The following is a 22,262-nucleotide window of genomic DNA, read 5'->3' as shown; positions in this document are numbered from 1 at the left end:
CCTGTTTAATGACTGATCTCATATACAGCAGATAACATAGGATCCACCTTTCACAATAGGTGATGTCACAGCTCACCTCCTCCTCCTCCTCCTGTACAATGAATGTTGCAGAGATATTCGCAATGGCGATGACCGAACCCATGGAAGTTCGGATTCTGTTACCCAACCGAACTTTAGTCCAAAGTTCAGGTACCTTATGTAAAAGGGACATTATGTGAAAGGTGCGAGCCATCTGTGCTTTCTAATCGTGAAGGAGGTTAGACCCGGAGATTAGGCTGTCATACATCTCACACATTGAGAAATCTGCTCTAAAACTATGGTGGGGGGAGTGTTCTTTCCTTTGAGTGTTGTTGCCTGCTTACAGTTAGTCAACATATACAGTTATATGAAAAAGTTTGGGCACCCCTATTAATCTTAAGCTTAATGTTTTATAAAAATTGGTGTTTTTGCAACAGCTATTTCAGTTTGATATATGTAATAACTGTTGGACACAGTAATGTTTCTGCCTTGAAATGAGGTTTATTGTACTAACAGAAAATGTGCAATCTGCATTCAAACAAAATTTGACAGGTGCATAAGTATGGGCACCCTTATCATTTTCTTGTTTGAAATACTCCTACCTACTTTTTACTGACTTACTAAAGCACTTTTTTTGGTTTTGAAACCTCATTAAGCTTTGAACTTCATAGCCAGGTGTATGCAATCATGAGAAAAGCTACGTAAACTGGCCACTTGCAAGTTGTTCTCCTGTTTGAATCTCCTCTGAAGATTGGCATCATGGGCTCCTCAAAACAACTGACAAATGATCTGAAAACAAAGATTATTCAACGTAGTTGTTCAGGGGAAGGATACAAAAAGCTGTCTCAGCGATTTAACCTGTCAGTTTCCACTGTGAGGAACATAGTAAGGAAATGGAAGGACACAGGGACAGTTCTTGTTAAGGCCAGAAGTGGCAGGACAAGAAAAACATCAGAAAGGCAGAGAAGAAGAATGGTGAGATCAGTCAAGGACAATCCTCAGACCACCTCCAGAGAGCTGCAGCATCAACTTGCTGCAGATGGTGTCACTGTGCATCGGTCAACTATACAACGCACTTTGCACAAGGAGAAGCTATATGGGAGAGTGATGCGAAAGAAGCCGTTTCTGCAAGCACGCCACAAACAGAGTCGGCTGAGGTATGCAAAAGCACATTTGGAGAAGCCAATTTCTTTTTGGAAGAAGGTCCTGTGGACTGATGAAACCAAGATTGAGTTGTTTGGTCATACAAAAAGGCGTTATGCATGGCGGCAAAAAAACACAGCATTCCAAGAAAAACACTTGCTACCCACAGTAAAATTTGGTGGAGGTTCCATCATGCTTTGGGGCTGTGTGGCCAATGCCGGCACCGGGAATCTTGTTAAAGTTGAGGGACGCATGGATTCCACTCAGTATCAGCAGATTCTTGACAATAATGTTCAAGGATCAGTGACAAAGTTGAAGTTACGCAGGGGATGGATCTTTCAGCAAGACAATGATCCAAAACACCGCTCCAAATCTACTCAGGCATTCATGCAGAGGAACAACTACAATGTTCTGGAATGGCCATCCCAGTCCCCAGACCTGAATATCATTGAACATCTGTGGGATCATTTGAAGAGGGCTGTCCATGCTCGGCGACCATCAAACGTAACTGAACTGGAATTGTTTTGTAAAGAGGAATGGTCAAAAATACCTTCATCCAGGATCCAGGAAATCATTAAAAGCTACAGGAAGCGACTAGAGGCAAAAGGAGGATCTACTAAATATTAATGTCACTTTTCTGGTGAGGTGCCCATACTTATGCACCTGTCAAATTTTGTTTGAATGCAGATTGCACATTTTCTGTTAGTACAATGAACCTCATTTCAAGGCAGAAACATTACTGTATCCAACAGTTATTACATATATCAAACTGAAATAGCTGTTGCAAAAATACCAATTTTTATAAAACATTAAGCTTAAGATTAATAGGGGTGCCCAAACTTTTTCATATAACTGTACGGGGGAAGAAGTACACGCCCCCAGTGAAAATTGATAACTTTTTTTTTTTTTTTTTTTTAAAGTCTATACTTTAAGTAATACTTGATTGCTTAGGTCTCTGCAATGGAAACAAAATGAGTAAAAAAAAAAAAAAAAAAAAAAAAAAAGACGCATTATGCCAGAACCCCCCCCCCCACTTTTTTTTTTTCCAACCAATTTCAAAAATATGAATATAAAGCAAAATTGAAAAATTCTTATGTGCCTACAAAAGATAGCAATATGAAGCAGAGGTTATCTTTTAAGAAACAAGGCTTCTTACCGCAGCATTGACGTGAAGAGAAACAATAAAACATTTTGGAATGCAACAGAAAAATCATGTGGGGTTTTTTTTTTTTGTTATTTTTTTTTTTATTTGATACTATGTAAATGCTTTAAAAATGTCGTACTATATAACTGTATAGCCATAGTTGCACTTAAAACAGTTAAGTTATTACGCTATTTATTCTTTACCACAAAAAAAAATAAAACAACTTTGCCAGAATTGGTGGTTTCTTTTTTTTATCCAACCGATTGAAGAAAAATGCCCCCCAAAACAGCCATATATGTAAAACACTTTTCTGCATGAGGAAGTCACATCCCAACTTGTAAGTCCTTATTGTTACGTGGAGCAGTGACGGCCACATCATCATGGTGACAACCTCCTCCCAGACGTAGTTGCTGGCCAGATTCAGACCCCGGGCTCCGGTGTTGTCAGCAATTCTAAGCACAGAGCCATGGACAAGAAACTATTACCCTTCATCACCCCCCTTATAACCTCACTATTTTAGTCTTGCCTAATATACTAGTGGTCGGCTGCAGAAACTGGAGCTGAAGACAAAGGGCATAAAAATAAAACTTGGATCAAAACATGGGGAATAAGGTTCAAAGTCAAGCTGTGAGCTCTCTTGTCTTCATATTCTGAAATAAACAGAAGCGATGTGAAAGGCCAGGAGTCTCATTAGGCCTTTTTTTATTATTAAGTTTGCTTGTTTTGTGTCTTTTTTGTTTGCAATTTCTAACTTCTGTCCTTTTTATATTTAAGTGTAGAAGTTTGTTGAGATTTGTCCCTGGCTCCATCGCCTTTCCTAGAGTGTCGTAACCTGTTGACTGCAGGAAACCACCAAAAACTTAGGACAAAATTTACGACTGGAGGGACAAAATGTCTACATGTCCCTCTATAGATTTGGTACAGAGCTCAGTGTCATCTACCTGATGATCCTCCGGGACGTTGTGATCTTCCTCTGGACGGTCCTGGGAATACAGAGGACGGGGAGATCTCTCTGGTGGGTTTCTTACATCTGTAGGAGACACAGAACAGATTGTTTGCATGTGACGATCAGATGACGCTCTTTTACAACCAGCGATGGTCTCCCCTCTTTACACGGCTGATTGGCCTGCGTCTCCTCTTCTTCATCTATAACCACGACCTTAATATCCATCAGATCTTCACCCTAAGCAGACAAATAAAATAATTAAGAAAGAACTTTGCTTCCATCTCTTTATGGTCGTATTTTGGTGAGAGCTCAGCGCTATCTACCTGACGGTTCTCCGGGACGTTGCAATTTTCCCTTGGACGGTCCTGGGACAGAGGACGGGGACATCTCTCTGGTGGACTTCTCCTTCTGGATCCATCTGTGGGAGACACAACACAAAGTGAGGGAATCCGTGACCGGCTGGAGATCAGACCATACTGGATATCACAGACTTCGCTCATCACTTTCCGTTCTAGATTTATTTATCAGATATAATGTTGACCTCGACACTAACTTTCTGCTGGAACACCAAGATAACACAGTCATGCCCACATCACAGGCTCGGCACTATGGAGCTTCAGGAATTTGAGTAGAATCTCAAATCGTTTCCTTCTCGTAAGTATGCACGGTGGTAGATAAGATATCAGGAGACCAAGAATTCCTGATACTTTGCGTTATTTTCAGGCTGTAATTTATATAATTCAGCTGCACTGGTGGAAGCACAATTTATTTATTTTTAATTCGTTTATCAACAAATAAGCCACTTTACATTGAGAATAATGCATATTCAACAGATAGTATAGATTGTTACATGAATAAAGCGGAATATTGATAAAAATGAATTATTTACGTATTTTCCAATTGCACAACCATATATTGTACGCAAGGTTTATAAAGTCAATAAATCTATTGTTTCAAGTTTGTGTACGTGTGATTAATTATTTCCCAGAATGACGTCCAACAAAACAAGTGTTCTCTAAAACTACAAAAAAAAAAAAGAACTACTTTGTTGCCAAAAATGATCGTATTACAGAAATTTAGAAAGATAATTAAAGTTGCTGTGTTTATGGTATTAAGAAAATTAAATGAGTCACTAGACCTTTTTGTTTTATTCATCATTATATCTCGAATCATTATCTTGTGTGTCGGGACAGTAAGATGGGACGAATTCCAGAGATCTCAGATCTTATTAAATTTCTTCCAATACCCTCTATTCTGATAAACCGTTCATATGGTTTGACTGAATTGATCAGTTCAATCCAGGATCTAAGAGATGGGTGGGAATTACTCATCCAGCTAGTAACTTCCTGGCTAAAGAAGAGGGTTTCCCTTAGGAATATTTTAGTATGACGTCCCAACCACTTCTCCTCCAGAACACCTAATAAGCAAATTAACAGGTCATGGGGAATTGGAATAGATATTTAGGGAATATAGTAGTGAAGTAACCTCATTCCAAAAAGAAAGAATAGTTGGGCATTTCCATGCCATGTGTATAAAGTCAGCATCAGGTGCAGGACATCTCAAACATTACGAGGTCTGGGATCGCCCCATCCTAAAATAACCTCAATGGGGTTAAATATGATTGATGTATAATGTACAATCGGATCATTTTGTTATTAGCATTCGGAGAAACTTGGGTTGAAGACTCCAAAATCTCGTCCCAGTCCTCATCCTGAATACTAGGAATAAGAAGCTTCCATTTTTCTTTTACACCCCCAGATGAGTAGATTCAACACCTATGGTATAACATACATGTATATAAAGTGGAAATGAAGCCCTGTGGGCCTTGTGATTGGAGTATCCCTATTAAAAGGGAAAGATGATATTAACTTGATGGTGATGGCGCCCATATTTTGTAAGTGAGTTTGAGTTGCTGTTCTAAGTTGAAGGTATCGAAAAAAAAAATTGGGAACTAGGAATTCCATATTTGTTTTGTAATTGTTCAAAAGGACATTAGGACGTTTTGTTCGTATATGTCTTTTAATATAAATGCATTATTTGATATCCAAAACTGAGTGGATGGTTGGTTTAACAGAATAGGTAAATATGTGTTATACCATAGTGGCATCTCCGCTATAACGTTATCGTAATGAAGCACGTTTTTAGTCTGCCTCTAGATCGATCGCGCCAGTGTAAGAAGTGGTAATAATCTAGGGCAATTAGGCTTATCCATTTCTAGAAAACCCAAAAGGCAGTCAACTCCAGCAGCGTGGGCCAAGTGACTTTCCGAATTCGACACGTATTAGACATCCATTTACTCATTGCTTTAAAGTTGTCCTGCTAGAGAATATAGGAAATATTCTGCCAGCGCTGCTCCTCCCATTTGTCTAGATCTATGTAGGGTGGATGGTTTAGGCTTAGGTCTAGCACTTCCCCAAGTAACGGAGGAGACCATTGAGTGAAGGGTTGAAAAGAAGGATTTAGGAATGGACACTGCACGGTGTTGAAGAAAATAACGAAGCTTTGGAAGTAGAATCATCTTGATTAGGTTTATACGACCAGATACAGATAGTGGTAATTTACTCCATAGGGCAAATTTAAGTTTAATGTATCCTAGTAATAGAAAAATATTTAATTTTAGGTCATATTTACTGTGTTTGGATATATTTATTCCCAGGTACTTAAAGCTAGATACAATGGATAATATTTCCAGGTGATCTGTCGGCCCATGAGAAAGAGGCATCAGTGCGGACTTTCCCCAGTTTATATATAGCCAAGTATTTACTGAAGATATCTATAGCCGTAAATCACTTCGGGTAATGTTTCTATCCATGAAGATCACCATGTCATCGGCATACAAGCCAACAGTATCTAAACGGTCTGCTATAGCAATGCCTTTAGAGGTTGGGGAGGAACGTATCCGTATCGCCAGTGCTTCAATAGCAAGGGCAAAGAGGGCTGGGAATAGAGGACACCCGTGACACGTTCCCCCCGCCAGGGAGAACACCTCAGATGTAGACTTATTGATTATTATACGGGCTTTAGGGTTTCTATATATTATGTGTATCCACTTTTGAAATCTAGGACCAAACTCGTTTCTCTGAAGAAAAGCAAATAAGAAGGACCATTCCAGCGAGTCAAAAGCTTTAGCCGCGTCTAATGAGGCTACAGCCCATTCATTATGAGGTACCATGGAACGGCATTGTACAACCGATAGAACTCTTCTAATATAGTATTTTTTCAGAAAAAAAAACAAACCACTGAAGCATTCATCAGCTCACTGGATTGAGAAATGCCTGAAATGAGTGCGCGGTGGACGGAGGCTTCAGGCTGATATCCTGAGCAACGAGCCAGAGAAGGGGGCAAAAATAAAGGAAAAATCCAGCAGCCGCAAAAATCTTTAAAACATCGTAACGATTTTTGCGGTTGCTGGATTTTTTCATTTTTTATTCTCTTTGAATGTTCATTGAAAAAATACAGAGGATCAGGAAGAGGAGCTGGTCCGCGACATGACGACAACTCAAACTGCTTTAGCAGTTTATAGGAGGGGGGGGGGGGTCGCCAAAACTGAATTTGTGCAGGACGGGGGAATGAAAATAGTTTGCATATTTAAGGAGTTAAAAAAATTGATAAATGACAAACTGATTGCCTGAGGAGGCTGTAAACTTCGGCACTTGACTGACCAATCACAGCAATCGTTGGCACTGGAAAGCAGACTGGCATCATGCCGGCAAGGTCTGACCAGCAACTGTCTCTATAGCTATACACATATCGGAGCTAACAGATGTTCATCCTTGCTGCCTCTTAACCATAGACCTGTCGTGCATGTTGGAAAGTCACAAACATATTGGCCATAAATCACACCTAATCTCAGCAGTGTGGTAACTTTTGCTGCTGGTCTTTGATGAATAGCAAACTTGTACTTTACTGTTCGGGCAACTTCAATCAACAAAAGTCACTTGAAAAGACTTTTCATTAAGTGATCAGATTCGATCATTTAACAATTGTTATTGACCTAATTCTTGTCACGATCCCGCAACTCACTGTGTCCTAGAGATGCAGTGAGTAACAGCTTGGCCCCCCCTATGGTTAGCGGAGGCGTGCCTAGTTGTCAGTATTGTATCTTAAACACTTGCTAAAAAAGAAATGTATATCAAATGGAAAGAAGAATATATTGCTGTCTGCAGGGAATTCAGGGCAAGTGTTAGAAGAGCTAATGCCAGTAATGAAATGAGGCTTGCAAGGGAATAAAAAAGGATATGGAGTGTATGTGTGTGTGTGTGTGTGTGTGTGTGTGTGTGTGTGTGTGTGTGTGTGTGTGTGTGTGTGTGTGTGTGTGTGTGTGTGGGGGGGTTTATACAGTACAGACCAAAAGTTTGGACACACCTTCTCATTTAAAGATTTTTCTGTATTTTCATGACTATGAAAATTGTACATTCACACTGAAGGCATCAGAACTATGAATTAACACATGTGGAATTATATACTTAACAAAAAAGTGTGAAACAACTGAAAATATGTCTTATATTCTAGGTTCTTCAAAGTAGCCACCTTTTGCTTTGATGACTGCTTTGCACACTCTTGGCATTCTCTTGATGAGCTTCAAGAGGTAGTCACCGGAAATGGTTTTCACTTCACAGGTGTGCCCTGTCAGGTTTAATAAGTGGGATTTCTTGCCTTATAAATGGGGTTGGGACCATCAGTTGTGTTGTGCAGAAGTCTGGTGGATACACAGCTGATAGTCCTACTGAATAGACTGTTAGCTGCTTTTTTCTTGCCATAATACAAATTCTAAGTAAAGAAAGACGAGTGGCCATCATTACTTTAAGAAATGAAGGTCAGTCAGTCCGGAAAATTGGGAAAACTTTGCAAGTGTCCCCAAGTGCAGTTGTAAAAACCATCAAGTGCTACAAAGAAACTGGCTCACATGAGGACCGCCTCAGGAAAGGAAGACCAAGAGTCACCTCTGCTTCTGAGGATAAGTTTATCAGAGTCACCAGCCTCAGAAATCGCAGGTTAACAGCAGCTCAGATTAGAGACCAGGTCAATGCCACACAGAGTTCTAGCAGCAGACACATCTCTACAACAACTGTTAAGAGGAGACTTTGTGCAGCAGGCCTTCATGGTAAAATAGCTGCTAGGAAACCACAGCTAAGGACAGGCAACAAGCAGAAGAGACTTGTTTGGGCTAAAGAACACAAGGAATGGACATTAGACCAGTGGAAATCTGTGCTTTGGTCTGATGAGTCCAAATTTTAGATCTTTGGTTCCAACCACCGTGTCTTTGTGCGACGCAGAAAAGGTGAACAGATGGACTCTACATGCCTGGTTCCCACCGTGAAGCATGGAGGAGGAGGTGTGATGGTGTGGGGGGGCTTTGCTGGTGACACTGTTGGGGATTTATTCAAAATTGAAGGCATACTGAACCAGCATGGCTACCACACCATCTTGCAGCGGCATGCTATTCCATCCGGTTTGTGTCTAGTTGGACCATCATTTATTTTTCAAAAGGACAATGATCCCAAACACACCTCCAGGCTGTGTAAGGGCCATTTGACCAAGAGGGAGAGTGATGGGGTGCTACGCCAGATGACCTGGCCTCCACAGTCACCAGACCTGAACCCAATCGAGATGGTTTGGGGTGAGCTGGACTGCAGAGTGAACGCAAAAGGGCCAACAAGTGCTAAGCATCTCTGGGAACTCCTTCAAGATTGTTGGAAGACCATTTCCGGTGACTACCTCTTGAAGCTCATCAAGAGAATGCCAAGAGTGTGCAAAGCAGTCATCAAAGGAAAAGGTGGCTACTGTGAAGAACCTAGAATATAAGACATATTTTCAGTTGTTTCACACTTTTTTGTTAAGTATATAATTCCACATGTGGTAATTCATAGTTTTGATGCCTTCAGTGTGAATGTACAATTTTCATAGTCCTGAAAATACAGAAAAATCTTTAAATGAGGTGTGTCCAAACTTTTGGCCTGTACTGTAGGTCAAAAGCAAAAGAAAAGTCAAAGATGCTATAGGATTTTTACAGGGTAAAAAGGGTGAAATGGTCAAAAAATTATGTTTAGAAGGCCAAACTTTAAAATTGCTATTTTGCTTCTGTGTTCTCTAAGGAAATCAATTGTAACATCAACTGATCTTCACTGTGCTATCGAAGGAGTAAAATAATCCACAACATCTATTAACAGAGAGATGGTGAGGGAACACTTAGCTAATTTACAAGAATTTAAATCTCCTGGTCCAGGTGAATTACATCCTAGGGTACTGAAAGAGATAGCAGAGGAAACTGCAGAACCACTAGCCAGAATCTTTGAAAATTCCTGGAGAACAGGAGAAGTCCCAGAAGATTGGAAAAGTCAAATCTTCAAAAAAGGAAATTAGATGGAACCAGGAAATTACAGGCCAGTGAGCCTTACTTCTCTACCTCGAAAGATCTTAGATCAAATTATTAAACAGCATCTATGTAAGTACTTGGATAAGAATACAGTAATTAACCAGAACCAGCATGGGTTTGTAGCAAACAAGTCATGCCAGACTAATCCAATTTCCTTCTGTGATGGAATCACTGACTGGGTGGATCAGGGAAATGCAGTAGATATAGTATATCTCAACTTCAGCAAAGCATTTGATAAAGTATCTCATACCATCTTTATTGAAAAAATGACCAAGCATGGGATTGACAAGGCTACGGTTAGGTGGATTCATAACTGGCTCAGGGATCATACTCAAAGAGTGGCAATAAATGTTTGTACATCCAATAAGAAGAGTGTTTCCAGTGGGGTACCACAAGGCTCTGTCCTGGCCCCATTGTTGTCCAACATTTTTATAAATGATCTAGAGAAGGGAACTGAAGGTAAACTAATCAAATTTGCAGACGATGCAAAGCTAGGAGAGATAGCTAACACTAGAGAAGACAGGATTCAGAAGGATCGAGATAAGCTTGAACAATGGGCAGCAACTAACAGAATGGTATTTAACAGGGAGAAATGCAAGAATCTACATCTGGGCAAGAAAAATGAAAAATACATCTACAGAATGGGAGGAATGGAACAAAGCAACAGCATGTGTGAAAAAGACTTGGGTATATTAATACATCACAGACTGAACATGAGTCACCAGTGTAACGCAGCAGCAAAAAAAGCAAACAGTTTAGGAATGTATTAAGGGAAGCATAGTGTCTAGATCACGCGAAGTAATTATCCCCCTCTGCTCCTCCTTGGTCAGGCCTCATCTGGAACACTGTGTCCAGTTCTGGGCGACACATTTTAAAAAAGACATTGAAAAACTGGAGCAAGGAAAGAAGAGCTACCAGGATGGTGAGCGGACTGCAAAGTATGTCCTACAAGGAATGGTTAAAGAATCTGTGAATGTTTAGCTTGCAAAAAAGAAGGCCAAGAGGAGACTTAGAGGTCTACAAATATCTGAAGGGCTGTGAAAGTGTAGAGGAATCATCCTTATTTTCATTCGCACATGAAAACACGAGAAGTAATGGAATGAAACTGAAAGAGAGAAGATACAGATTAGATAAACTTTTTGATAGTGAGGAGATCAACGAGTTGAACTGGCAGCCACGAGAGGTGGTGAGTTCTCCTTCAATGGACGTCTTCAAACAGAGGCTGGACAGACATCTGTCTGAGATAGCTTAGTGACTCCTGCACTGAGCAGGGGGTTGGACCAGATGACCCTGGAGGTCCCCTCCAACTGTAACATTCTATTATTCTATGAGTGACAGCTCAGCCACCCAATGGATAGCAGGGACATGCCGAGCTGTCTGTATTGTGAGTGACAGCTCAGCCACAATATAGTATGCTGGGGCGTGCTGGGCTGTCAGTATTGTTAAAAGGATAGCCTAGCAGCTCAAATAGGCCAGGCCTGCTGGACTTCCTCCAGGGGGTCACACTATCAAGGTAATTGCCTGGCTATTTAGTTGGCTGACAATGGTTAGAAAATTGCCTGTCGTAGCCTTGCTCAGTGGTGTGTTTGCTCTGCGATCCTGATCTTTGTTGCCGGACCTCAGATTTTGCTTCCGTGAATATTAGCTCGCAGTGCCCCTTTTGCCTTTAACTTACTCTGTCTTTTGTTGGCTGACCTCGGACTTAGCCTTTAATTATTCGTTTGTCTTATCCATTTGTGTCTGACGTACTCTCTTGGCATTTGAACTCAGACTCCTTGAAATCCCTGCCTCGTGGCTTGTCCGTGAGAAGTAACTCAGCATGACAATTCTATCTGATATGAGGCAAAACTGAAAGGACATGACAAACCTCAAGCTTTTACTCTTCTTCATCCGTAATAGTCTAGGGTTCACTAGGTTGTTCTGGTTCTGCGACTGTGTAAAAGTCGTAGCTTGATCTAGAATTTCTACAGTAGACCCTTGCTCACAAGTTTTCTAAATCCACTCATCACTAAATTGATTCCCAAATCTCCACTACCAAAGAGGACCATAATTTATTGCACCTTTTTGTGCTTTTCCTCTGTGTAAGTTTGTAAACCATTGTATAACTGGGTACATTTTATCGAAACGTTGCCTGTGATAATAACGGTTACCGTCTGCTTTGGAATAAACTTTCATGGATTTTAGCTTCAACACTGAATGATTTATGTGAATTTTACTTTACAGATTTCTATATCCAACGCATTATTACACATACCGGGGCTGCTTGACAAGATCAACTTTTACTGAAAAGAGCATTTGCTGTATTTAATGTCTCCTCTTACCCTGTGATGTGCGGGGCCGGTCGTCCTCCATCATGACGTTCTCATACAGATCCTTGTGTTCTTCTAGATACTCCCACATCTACAAGGAGAAATAGACGGTGACGTCCTGACACCTTATAGGAACCTGACTCACACAATGATAGCATCATAACCCAGCCAGTGCCGGTCCTTCATAACGTCCCAGCAGTCACCTCTCCGGTCAGCAGCTCAATTATCTTGTTGGTGACTTCTAGGATCTTTTGCTTATTGTTCCTGTGAGGTATCAGGGAGTGCGGGGGCGGCTCTATGACAGGGCTCCGCCTCCTGCTCCGCCCTCCTGACTCTTGGCTGCCGGGAGTCACACAGTCCCCCGAAGTCTTCTTCACTATTGTGTAATCCTGTGTATGAAGAGACGCTGATAATATGTCATTACTCAATACAAGAGAGAGGTCATATAGATCTTTCTAAAAAAAATTTACAATCTGCTTCCTGCCACCCAAAGTCCCCCTCATTAAACTACAAACTAACACCGGGAATATGACCGCCATCCTTACTGACATTGTGGAAGATCGATATCACCACATCGAGAGATATTGCTCCAGATGTTCCTAGTAGAGGAGGACGATATCATGGTGACCGCTGCTGCGCTGCAGTAAATCAACAGGCTTTTTGTTTTACAAAATGCTTCTTTATTGTCCCAACGGGTTTCAGCACCGGACCGATGCCTTTACTCCTAGACATCGATTTGCCTTAGAAACTAAGCACCGAATGTATAAATTAACTTATGGTGCAAATATCACAATAGCGCACAGGAGTGTACGCCAATAACATCACTTTAATTAATATACTAATTAAAACCACATTCATCAATCTTCAAATGTAAGTTTAGAAACCACAATTAAAGTTCAAAATAGAAAGCTATCACATAGGCCATCCAGTATTGATTAATTAACTAATATTCTTACAAAAGAACAAATATAGTAACCAAGGGGTAAGGATTCCCTATTACACCCTAAGCTCTGCCCTTACCTTGCCGGAGGTTGGCACCCTAAAAATGCAAATGGCGCCCTCACTCACCATAGGCTGGCCCTAATATGCCCCTCAAGGGCTGAATTAGTGTATCTAATTAAAGCTATATTCAGCGATTGAAGAACATTCCCCAATGGCAAAAATCACAATATCTACTGAGCGTGCAAAGTCAAAGTCTGAGACCCTACAATAGTACCCTAAGGATAATGAAGTGAAGAGGGAAAAAAAACCTTTACATATTAAACAATAGACAAGTAAGCCACTTGTTATGTAGCATAATTCTGACTCGTATGTCACAAGCCAATAATGCTAAAGTGCAGGGCCGGAAAACATTAAGTATTCAAGTAATAAATAACTTATTGCAAAAAAAAAAACCAATTAAAAGACATAACAGTTCATAATGGTAGCTGTCCCAACACAGAGGACACAATTAACAGGTGTCGGTGAGTGAACAGGAGCCTTGAAAGTAAGAATTCATAGTAAAAAAAGATAAAACTTTGGATGGACTGTTGTTACTGTGTTCAAATGTTTGTTCATCTAATTCTGCTGGTTTTTCAGAGCCAAGATGTATAAATGCTTCTTAAGGTTGGGGGTTGGAGAACTGGGTTTCTCCAATGTTTGTCTGGTTGTTGTTGTTTTTCCCCCTTTGTGTAAATCTTAATAAAAAAATCAATAAAAACTTTTTTTTTTTAAATAAAAAGGATAAAAGGTGATCAATTCATAATGGCGAATGCACAATGGAAATAAGTGACGATCCAGGGGAAATCAATATAAGAATAGAACAGTATACATCCTGGCAGCCACGATGAGAAGGGCTCACCCACCAAACACGCGGTTCACAAATGCTTAGTCAGTAGGTCATGAGCGCCGTAGTGCTCATGCAGCATCAGGGTATTGGATCCTACCGGTAAGTGTAATTCTATTTTCTCCAATCCCCTCCATGACAGCACCACAGGAGAGATACCAAAGAATAACGCTATTGAGGGACGATTTCCTGAAGGACTTTCCTTCCAAAAGCTAAATCTCTATTTGACATCAAAGCTAGTCTATAATGCTTTAAGAAGGTATGGACCGAAGACCAGGTGGCGGCTCTGCAGATCTGCTCGATGGAGGCATTGACCCTCTCGGCCCAAGAGACAGACATGGCTCTGGTGGAATGAGCTTTCAGTGTCTCTGGAGATTTATTTGTGCACAGAATCTAGATAGCTCCAGAATAAAATGCAATTCTTTATTTGGATATTTAAAAAAAAAAAAAAATCATTGTAGTGACATACCATGCAGGTATAGTTGGGGTAAGGAAGGTGCAAAAAAATAAAAAACACCCAACGCGTTTCGAGCACTATGTGTTCTTAGACTGTTTAGTTAGAAAAGAGGGAGGGGAAGGTTTTTAAATCAACAAAGTAATTAACATGATGGCTTCATTAGAATACATCTGTGACATAAGAAAACGTTAAAGACATTAGTAAAATGTAAGGCACACATGAGACAGAGGACATCGTTATTTAGAAGATATAACGGTCGTTATTTGTTAGTATAGATGTATGTATGTCAGTTTCTTATAGTGCAGTATAATTTCCCGCTTCAGGTTTAATCCTGTGGGAACCCTTGTATCAAGGAGATATGTCCAAAAAGCATCTCGAGTGCGATTGCATATACTTAAGACAATCCGCAATATTTCTATCATGTGATTTTCTAAAATGATATGAGGCATTAGAGACATTACAGCCTCTGGTGTGTCAGAAGTGACAGACAGTCGCCCTGCAGGTGGTTGCAGGAGATCGCTACGTTTGGCATCACAGACATCTTAGAGGCTGTCTCTAGGATCCAGCGGCTACCTCCCTCTGGCTAATTAACACCCTGTCTGGGTGTATAAATACCTGCTGTGTTTCAGAGGGAAGTGCCGGCGATATTAATTACTACTTGTGAAAGCTTTAGCAGGAGCAGTACTTCGTCCTCTCTGGAGCTTGAGGCTGTGTGCGCATTTGTGTGGAGTCGTCTAAAGCATTTGTCTGGAGTCGTCTGTTTGTCTACCCCTTGTTGTCTATAGTGTTTAGTGGAGATCGACTAGTGCTCATCTCCTCCCTTCCCTAGCCTTAGCCATACGCCAGGGAAATACAGGGCAAGGTACGCGTGCGGCAATTGGTGAAGAGCCAATACAGGGACGTTAGGGGGAGACAAGGTGATGCTAGAGGTCTCCACTTCCCCCCTTCCCTTTGTGTTGCACTAAGTCTTTCCCACACCTTGCGTGACATTTACGACTAGTTGACTGAGTAATATCATATAAGTGCTCTCTAATACTCTGTTTTAAATTTTGCTACTCATGGAAACCACATATTTTAAAAGTTACAAATCCGACATTCAATAATATAAAGAAACAAAATCTGAATTGCGATTTAAAAATTCTTTGATTTTAAATGATTTTGTGTTATTTGAACAAATGAAGGGCTGAGTTTTTTGGCACATATGCAAGTCTTGCATGGAAATTGTCTAGATTTAAAAAAAAAAACCCCGTTCATCGACAATCAATGATGGGAACGAGAAATCTGAGGTGGACAGTACAGACTTGGTGACAAAAAGTTGCCGACAGTGGGTGCACGACGAGAAACGATTCCTTCTTTTAAGATCATATCCATAGTGTTGTCGGTTCTAAGAATGTTGAGATTCTTATGTAGAATGTTAGAAATGGATTTGAAATAGGTATTATTGGTAAGAATAAATGGGTGGTACAATGGGTTTGTAAGATGATCTATTTGTGCGATTAATTGATTTGGTTTGCATCAGTGTCTCTAGATTTGGTAGCTGCAATATTTAAGGCGCGATTCAAGATCCAATTTGGATAGCTCCTGTGATTCAGACGTCATTCAGTTTGCTGTACTTCATTATTGTAAGAGGTTTGATCGCTGCAGTTGCGTTTGGCTCTTATAATTTCGCCCACAGGAATAGATTTAATGGTCTGGGGTGGGTGGAAACTATGTGCGAAGTATAGTATTACCTGCAGATTTCTTTCGAAACGTACAACTTGTGATTGGCATATCATGCTTACCAATGAGACAAAGGTCCAGAAAACATATAGTGTCTCGATGAAAAGAGCTGGTAAAGTTGAGATTGAATTGGTTGTCATTTAGATGGATCAATGAAATACGGTATACAAGACATTTGCTCCCCCCCCCAACCCAACAGCAGATCGTCAATGTATCTTGCATATCATTTTAGTTGAATTGAAAAACTGGTTATCAGTACTAAAGATGTAAGTTTTCTCCCATTACGCCATGAACAAATTGGCTACCGACAGAGAGAGTTTAGCACCCATCGATACGCCATTTTTTTTGTAGATAAAACTTATTAAATAAGAAATAATTATGGTTGAGCAAAAATAAGTCGATTTTATGAACAATTGGAAATCCATAGTATAGGTACTATACTTTTGTAGGTGGAAACTTACAGCCCGTATGGCTATCTCATGTGGTATGCAAGTATATACACTGCTCAAAAAAAATAAAGGGAACACTAAAACAACAGAATATAACTCCAAGTACATCAACCTCTGTGAAATCAAACTGTCCACTTAGGAAGCAACACTGATTGACAATCAATTTCACATGCTGTTGTGCAAATGGAATAGACAATAGATGTAAATTATTGGCAATTATCAAGACCCCCTCAATAAAGGAGTGGTTCTGCAGGTGGGGAACACAGACCACATCTCAGTACCAATGCTTTCTGGCTGATGTTTTGGTCACTTTTGAATGTTGGTTGTGCTTTCACACTCGTGGCAGCATGAGACGGACTCTACAACCCACAGAAGTTGCTCAGGTAGTGCAGCTCATCCAGGATGGCACATCAATGCGAGCTGTGGCAAGAAGGTTTGCTGTGTCTGTCAGCATAGTGTCCAGAGGCTGGAGGCGCTACCAGGAGACAGGCCAGTACACCAGGAGACGTGGAGGGGGCCGTAAGAGGGCAACAACCCAGCAGCAGGACCACTACCTCCGCCTTTGTGCAAGGAGGAACAGGAGGAGCACTGCCAGAGCCCTGTAAAATGACCTCCAGCTGGCCACAAATGTGCATGTGTCTGCACAAACGGTTGGAAACCGACTCCATGAGGGTGGTATGAGGACCCGACGTCCACAGATAGGGGTTGTGCTCACAGCCCAACACCGTGCAGGACGCTTGGCATTTGCCACAGAACACCAGGATTGGCAAAGTCTCCACTGGTGCCCTGTGCTCTTCACAGATGAAAGCAGGTTCACACTGAGCACATGTGACAGACGTGACAGAGTCTGGAGATGCCGTGGAGAGCGATCTGCTGCCTGCAACATCCTTCAGCATGACAGGTTTGGCAGTGGGTCAGTAATGGTGAGGGGTGGCATTTCTTTGGAGGGCCGCACAGCCCTCCATGTGCTCGCCAGAGGTAGCCTGACTGCCATTAGGTACCGAGATGAGATCCTCAGACCCCTTGTGAGAGCATATGCTGGTGCGGTGGCCCTGGGTTCCTCCTAATGCAGGACAATGCCAGACCTCATGTGGCTGGAGTGTGTCAGCAGTTCCTGCAAGATGAAGGCATTGAAGCCATGGACTGGCCCGCCGGTTTCCCAGACCTGAATCCGATTGAGCACATCTGGGACATCATGTCTCGCTCCATCCACCAACGTCACGTTGCACCACAGACTGTCCAGGAGTTGGCTGATGGTTTAGTCCAGGTCTGGGAGGACATCCCACAGGAGACCATCCGCACCCTCATCAGGAGCATGCCCAGGCATTGTAGGGAGGTCATACAGGCACGTGGAGGCCACACACACACAATACTCAGCCTCATCAGGAGCATGCCAAGGGGTTGTATGGAGGTCATACAGGCACGTGGAGGCCACACACAATACTCAGCCTCATCAGGAGCATGCCCAGGCGTTGTAGGGAGGTCATACAGGCACGTGGAGGCCACACACAATACTCAGCCTCATCAGGAGCATGCCCAGACGTTGTAGGGAGGTCATACAGGCACGTGGAGGCCACACACAATACTCAGCCTCATCAGGAGCATGTCCAGGCGTTGTAGGGAGGTCATACAGGCACGTGGAGGCCACACACAATACTCAGCCTCATTGTGACTTGTTTTAAGGACATTACATCACAGTTGGATCAGCCTGTAGTGTGTTTTTCCACTTTAATTTTGGGGGTGACTCCAAATCCAGGCCTCCATTGGTTAATAAATGCGATTTCCATTGATGATTTTTGTGTGATTTGTTGTCAGCACATTCAGCTTTGTACAGAACAAAGTATTCAATGAGAAGATTTCATTCACTCAGATCTAGGATGTGTTATTTCAGGGTTCCCTTTATTTTTTTTGAGCAGTTTATAAAGAGGTCAAGTCGCAGGTGAGCCAAGTCCAATCAGAATTTCATCGTACATCAGGAAACATGTTCAGAACGTCCTTTGAATCTTTTAGGTAACCAACGATATGGCGGACCAGAGCCTGAAATGCAGTGTCTAGCCACTGGCCAAGACGTTTTTTTTCAGGGAACCAATTCCCGATACTATTCTTTGCTGATCTAATATCACCCTGTCTCCAGTAAAGTCCCTATATTGGTTCTTCACCAACTGCTGCAGGCGAACCACGCCCTGTCTTTCCCTGGCGTTTGGCCCTGGCTAGGGAAGGGTAATGTGAGTATCGCCGGCACCTTCCTCTAGCAGACAGCAGGTATTTATACACTCAGGCTAGAGTGTTAATTATCAAGAGGAAGGTAGCCACTGGGTCCTAGAGAGACAGCCTCTAAGAAGGTGCCTGTAATGCAAAAGGAAGAGATCTCCTGCAACGAACTATAGGGCGACTGTCTGTCACTTCTGACACACCGGTGACAGTGACTGCCTGCCGGCCCAGCACCCCACAAGAAACCTCCTCATGCCCCTAGGAACAGAAAAACACTGAGGACAGAAGGTGAGGAGGAGCTATTTAACCTCTTTGTGTTGCCTGTGCCTAATTAGGATAGGGAGGCAACCTCCTGTGGTGCTGTTATGGAGGGAATTGGAGAAAGGCCTTGTTCTGAACTTAACACCCACGACTCCCCCCCTTGCCTGTCACTCAATTCATTACTAAAACTTGTCATGAGACACAGAACTGCGGCCACCTCTTGTATATTCTCATCCCAACTGAGTGCTGCTTATAGCTGTACATCAATGTTACAGACTGTGAGGGCGGTCTACGGAAAAATAGAGGAGGACCTCCTCTCCGCCGAGTATGAGAGACGTGATAACAACGAATCTGCACCAACTATGGAGATAAAATCATTCACAGTTAGAGAGTCTACAGGTGGGGAAACTGCGGGATTCAAGTTGTACAAGGAAAAGAAAGTGTTAAGTCACGTTCACACAGTCAGTATTTTACATCAGTATTTGTAATCCAAATCCAGGAGAGGAACAATCAGAAGTAAAGCATAATAGAAACACGTCACCACTTCTGTATTTATCACCCACTCCTGGTTTTAGGTTACAAATACTGGTGTAAAATACTGACCAAATACTGAGCATGTGAACGTGGCCTTACTCCTCAGCTACACACCATTATTCTGAAAAAGATCAGAGGACTATAGTGACGTTACCTCTCCTGTCAGCAGGTAGATGATCTCCATGGTGAAGTTTAATAATCTTTTGGTGATCGCATCTCGTTTTTTTTCCATCCTTAATTGGTCAATCTGGAGAAAAATAAGAGTATCGATCAAGTCCTGGCTTCTGGTATTTAGGACAACTTTAGGAAAAAAGGGAGAAGCAAACTAAAATATAGAAACTGCTTTAGTAAAGGGAATGTCTCATCAACATTTTTTTCAGACAATCTAAAAAACTCATGAAGCTTATTTACTCCCCTGTATCTCCAGGGCCCCCCACACCACTAACCTCCCACAGCCCCCATGTATCTCCAGTGCCCCCCACACCACTAACCTCCCACAGCCCCCTGTATCTCCAGGGCCCCCCACACCACTAACCTCCCACAGCCCCCATGTATCTCCAGTGCCCCCCACACCACTAACCTCCCACTGCCCCCATGTATCTCCAGTGCCCCCCACACCACTAACCTCCCACAGCCCCCTGTATCTCCAGGGCCCCCCACACCACTAACCTCCCACAGCCCCCCTGTATCTCCAGTGCCCCCCACACCGCTAACCTCCCACAGCCTCCCTGTATCTCCAGTGCCCCCCACACCGCTATCCTCCCACAGCCCCCTGTATCTCCAGTGCCCCCCACACCGCTAACCTCCCACAGCCCCCCTGTATCTCCAGTGCCCCCCACACCGCTAACCTCCCACAGCCCCCCTGTATCTCCAGTGCCCCCCACACCGCTAACCTCCCACAGCCCCCATGTATCTCCAGTGCCCCCCACACCGCTAACCTCCCACAGCCCCCATGTATCTCCAGTGCCCCCCACACCGCTAACCTCCCACAGCCCCCATGTATCTCCAGTGCCCCCCACACCGCTAACCTCCCACAGCCCCCCATGTATCTCCAGTGCCCCCCACACCGCTAACCTCCCACAGCCCCCTGTATCTCCAGTGCCCCCCACACCGCTAACCTCCCACAGCCCCCTGTATCTCCAGTGCCCCCCACACCGCTAACCTCCCACAGCCCCCTGTATCTCCAGTGCCCCCCACACCGCTAACCTCCCACAGCCCCCATGTATCTCCAGTGGCCCCCACACCGCTAACCTCCCACAGCCCCCCTGTATCTCCAGTGCCCCCCACACCGCTAACCTCCCACAGCCCCCCTGTATCTCCAGTGCCCCCCACACCGCTAACCTCCCACAGCCCCCCTGTATCTCCAGTGCCCCCCACACCGCTAACCTCCCACAGCCCCCCTGTATCTCCAGTGCCCCCCACACCGCTAACCTCCCACAGCCCCCCTGTATCTCCAGTGCCCCCCACACCGCTAACCTCCCACAGCCCCCCTGCATCTCCAGTGCCCCCCACACCGCTAACCTCCCACAGCCCCCCAGTATCTCCAGTGCCCCCCACACCGCTAACCTCCCACAGCCCCCCTGTATCTCCAGTGCCCCCCACACCGCTATCCTCCCACAGCCCCCCTGTATCTCCAGTGCCCCCCACACCGCTATCCTCCCACGGCCCCCCTGTATCTCCAGTGCCCCCCACACCGCTATCCTCCCACGGCCCCCCTGTATCTCCAGTGCCCCCCACACCGCTATCCTCCCACGGCCCCCCTGTATCTCCAGTGCCCCCCACACCGCTAACCTCCCACGGCCCCCCTGTATCTCCAGCGCCCCCCACACCGCTAACCTCCCACAGCCCCCTGTATCTCCAGCGCCCCCCACACCGCTAACCTCCCACAGCCCCCCTGTATCTCCAGCGCCCCCCACACCGCTAACCTCCCACAGCCCCCCTGTATCTCCAGCGCCCCCCACACCGCTATCCTCCCACAGCCCCCCTGTATCTCCAGTGCCCCCCACACCGCTATCCTCCCACAGCCCCCTGTATCTCCAGTGCCCCCCACACCGCTATCCTCCCACAGCCCCCCTGTATCTCCAGTGCCCCCCACACCGCTATCCTCCCACAGCCCCCCTGTATCTCCAGCGCCCCCCACACCGCTATCCTCCCACAGCCCCCCTGTATCTCCAGCGCCCCCCACACCGCTAACCTCCCACAGCCCCCCTGTATCTCCAGCGCCCCCCACACCGCTATCCTCCCACAGCCCCCCTGTATCTCCAGTGCCCCCCACACCGCTATCCTCCCACAGCCCCCCTGTATCTCCAGCGCCCCCCACACCGCTATCCTCCCACAGCCCCCCTGTATCTCCAGTGCCCCCCACAACGCTATCCTCCCACAGCCCCCTGTATCTCCAGTGCCCCCCACACCGCTATCCTCCCTCCATTACCTCTTCTCTCCGCTTCTTCCTCTTCTCTGTGGATTTTCCTGTCTGATCTGCAGCTTGTAATCTAAGTAACTGAAGGACCTGTGATGATGTCATCACCATGTGACCAGCCACGTGAGTGGGCGGAGCTCAGCAGTAGACACTGTAAGTGGTGGATGCAGGACCTGTATGGTGACCATGTGACCTGAGGGGAGGAGCTTGTGCTGTGTGGAGAAGTGATGGCGGCTGAGGGCTCCCTTCACCCATAGAGAGCAAGGAAATGCTGGGAGTTGTAGTGTTGTCTTCTCATATCATAGAATAACAGGCTGAACATGCTGGGAGTTGTAGTGTTGTCGTCTCATCATAGAATAACAGGCTGAACATGCTGGGAGTTGTAGTGTTGTCGTCTCATATCATATAATAACAGGCTGAACATGCTGGGAGTTGTAGTGTTGTCTTATAT

The 22,262-nt window shown here is 44.1% G+C and overlaps 1 protein-coding gene across 1 annotated transcript in view; it reads right to left on the bottom strand.

Annotated features, from left to right (window-relative positions):
* LOC141266109 (uncharacterized) overlaps nucleotides 1–21,935 on the bottom strand; it is a 73,710-nt gene extending 51,775 nt beyond the window's left edge. The window contains exons 1-7 of the mRNA XM_073680049.1: nucleotides 21,824–21,935; nucleotides 19,547–19,639; nucleotides 12,140–12,325; nucleotides 11,949–12,027; nucleotides 3,575–3,669; nucleotides 3,419–3,488; nucleotides 3,247–3,335 (exon numbers count right to left, since the gene is read on the bottom strand). Coding sequence (XP_073536150.1) covers nucleotides 3,247–3,335; nucleotides 3,419–3,488; nucleotides 3,575–3,669; nucleotides 11,949–12,027; nucleotides 12,140–12,325; nucleotides 19,547–19,639; nucleotides 21,824–21,922 — 711 coding nt within the window. The 5' untranslated portion in view covers nucleotides 21,923–21,935. The remainder of the gene's footprint in view (nucleotides 1–3,246; nucleotides 3,336–3,418; nucleotides 3,489–3,574; nucleotides 3,670–11,948; nucleotides 12,028–12,139; nucleotides 12,326–19,546; nucleotides 19,640–21,823) is intronic.
* Between the last annotated feature and the right edge of the window lie 327 nt (nucleotides 21,936–22,262).

The sequence above is a fragment of the Phyllobates terribilis genome, unplaced genomic scaffold (assembly GCF_046119375.1).
Source record: "Phyllobates terribilis strain yellow unplaced genomic scaffold, ASM4611937v1 Scaffold_4__5_contigs__length_816908805, whole genome shotgun sequence".
In the NCBI taxonomy this organism is placed as follows: domain Eukaryota; kingdom Metazoa; phylum Chordata; class Amphibia; order Anura; family Dendrobatidae; genus Phyllobates; species Phyllobates terribilis.
The sequence above is the reverse complement of the archived record's forward strand: the minus strand, read 5'-3'. Positions and strand labels throughout refer to the sequence as shown.